Raw genomic sequence first — 2,459 nt, forward strand, 5'->3', positions numbered from 1 at the left:
AAACTGGGTTTGTGAGAAAAATCACAATTCTCGTATAATATTATTGGATGTATAACTTTGTGCAACTTACCTGGAGGTCAATTGTTAATCATCAAAAAAAACGAATGCACTCAAACTTTTCTTAGTCTGTTTTAGCAGAATAAATGACAGCCTTTGATCATGGAGATTGGGAAGCCCAATTTTTGTTATCTGGTACTGGAACAAAGAGGTAAGAAGCTTTTGTTTTTAAGTATCTAATCATTGTGAAGCCATATTTCTTCTTTTTTTAACAAGAGAGAACAAAATGGCAAGAGGCAATCACACCAAAGTGACAGAATTTGTCCTCATGGGATTCACAGATCGTCCTGAGCTTCAGCTTCCTCTCTTTGTGGTGTTCCTGGTAATTTATCTCATCACCCTGGTGGGAAACCTTGGCATGATCCTGCTCATCAAGGTGGATTTCAGGCTCCACACTCCCATGTACTATTTCCTCAGTCACCTGTCGTTCATTGATCTTTGTTACTCATCTTCCATAGGGCCCAAGATGCTGCAAAATTTATTGGTGAAGAAAAAAACCATCTCCTTTTTTGGCTGTTTTGCTCAGCTATACTTCTCCAGTGCTTTTGCCACTACTGAATGCTTCCTTTTGGCCACAATGGCCTATGACCGCTACATGGCTATCTGCAACCCCCTGATTTACACAGCCATTATGACTCAGCGAGTCTGCAGGGAGTTGGTGATAGGGGTCTATACCTATGGCTTCCTAAACTCTGTGATACAGACAATTCTGACTTTCCAGTTGTCTTTCTGTGACTCCAACATCATCCACCATTTCTACTGTGCTGACCCCCCACTACTTGCCCTCTCCTGCTCTGACACCCACAACAAAGAAAAGCAGCTCTTGATCTTCTCTGCAGTAAACCTCACTGGGTCCCTCCTGACTGTCCTCATCTCCTACATTTGCATTCTCTTTTCGATTATAAAAATCCAGTCTTCCGAAGGCAAATGCAAAGCATTTTCCACCTGTGCCTCCCACCTTACTGTGGTCATCATCTTCTATGGAACACTGTTTTTCATGTACCTGAGGCAACCCAAAGCAGGGAATTCATGGAAGTACAACAAAATGGTTTCTGTGTTTTATAGTCTTGTAATTCCCATGCTTAATCCCCTGATCTACAGCCTGAGGAACACGGAAGTAAAGGACACCCTTAAAAAGATGATAGAGGGCAAAGGGTCACAGTGAGCGAGTTAAAAAAATGTAGTATTGGGAAGGTATGATGTACTGACACAGTATGACCAATCTGGTTGAAATTTAGCAGGCCAGTGAATATTCAATCAGGAAGCAAATTATCGATCGAATTTCAACTTTTTAATGACCAAAAGTACTAGGCCACTTACTTGACATAGAAATATTTAATCCAGCTAATTATGATGGACTAATCAGAATTCACAAGCTAAACTGTTGATAACTGTGTCCTTCATATGTTCAAAATGAGTGGCTTTCTACCGATTAGGTGATAATATGACTTCTAAATTCAAAAAGAGCCTAACAAACAACAAGCTGGGTACAAAACCCATACATGAATGTTTATGTTGTTAGAAACAGTTTCCAGCTTAAAACAGGCTATATAGTAGCAAATCATGTGTTAATCTTAAAAACATAGTTCTTTATAACATTGCTATATATGGTGAAGTTTCAAGATCAGATCATAAAGAGCTTATTTAATCTAAATGTAGTTGAAATACTGCATGCTTAAAGCAAACAATAGGGAAAATAGTATTACAACAATGAAAAGGGAGGAAAGAATTTAAAAACTATAAATCTGTTAAATGTGGGGTTTATTTTATTGTTTTTTTTTTAGAGAAGAAAGTTTAATTAGAAGAGTTAGAGAGGGTTTAGGGTACTTTCAGAGATGGTAAAAGTGGTCATTTATTCAACTGACAGGGTTTAATTTTTCTAGTCTCTGAAAAGTACGGGTACAGTGATTTTGGAGTGGGGGGGGATGTGAGAAGGAAAAGAAGTCATCATGAGCTTAAAAAAGAGAAAGAGAAGTAAAGAAAAAGAAGGAAGGCAAGAGCTGAGAGTTTCCTGAAGCAACCAGGCCAGAGTATGAATGTTTCTAAGCAATGAAATATTGTCTTAAATAATTTGGATGACTTAGAGAAATATTTTAGTGTTGCAGCATTTTCCATGTACTTTATTTCTGTTTTTACAGATCTGATATTCCAACATTCTTGGAGATAAATCTGTGTAAATTCTTGCTGTTGGTGGGGATAGGTGAAAAAAATTTTTATTATTTTTAATTAGGCAAAAATATAAGCACTTTATGGTTTTTCTAAGTCTGAATTTCAATACTTCTTTTAAAAATAATCATTAAGACACACACGTTTACCATAAAACATTAGATTTTTTCCTTAAACTGTTTTCAAGTGTCATTACTATTTTGACTTATTTTTTTTTTAATGTCTAAACATATATC

General features: G+C 36.6%; 1 protein-coding gene across 1 annotated transcript; it reads left to right on the forward strand.

The window, feature by feature from the left end:
* Positions 1-283: 283 nt before the first annotated feature.
* On the forward strand, positions 284-1,222 carry LOC105305143 (olfactory receptor 1030-like). The gene has a single exon (XM_011379591.1). The coding sequence runs from the start codon at positions 284-286 to the stop codon at positions 1,220-1,222; it is 939 nt and encodes a 312-aa protein (XP_011377893.1).
* Positions 1,223-2,459: the final 1,237 nt, after the last annotated feature.

The sequence above is a fragment of the Pteropus vampyrus genome, unplaced genomic scaffold (assembly GCF_000151845.1).
Source record: "Pteropus vampyrus isolate Shadow unplaced genomic scaffold, Pvam_2.0 Scaffold366, whole genome shotgun sequence".
In the NCBI taxonomy this organism is placed as follows: Eukaryota; Metazoa; Chordata; class Mammalia; order Chiroptera; family Pteropodidae; genus Pteropus; species Pteropus vampyrus.

Coding starts and splice junctions, on each gene's coding strand:
- LOC105305143 (XM_011379591.1), top strand. CDS start 284: ATGGCAAGAGGCAATCACACCAAAGTGACAGAATTTGTCCTCATGGGA.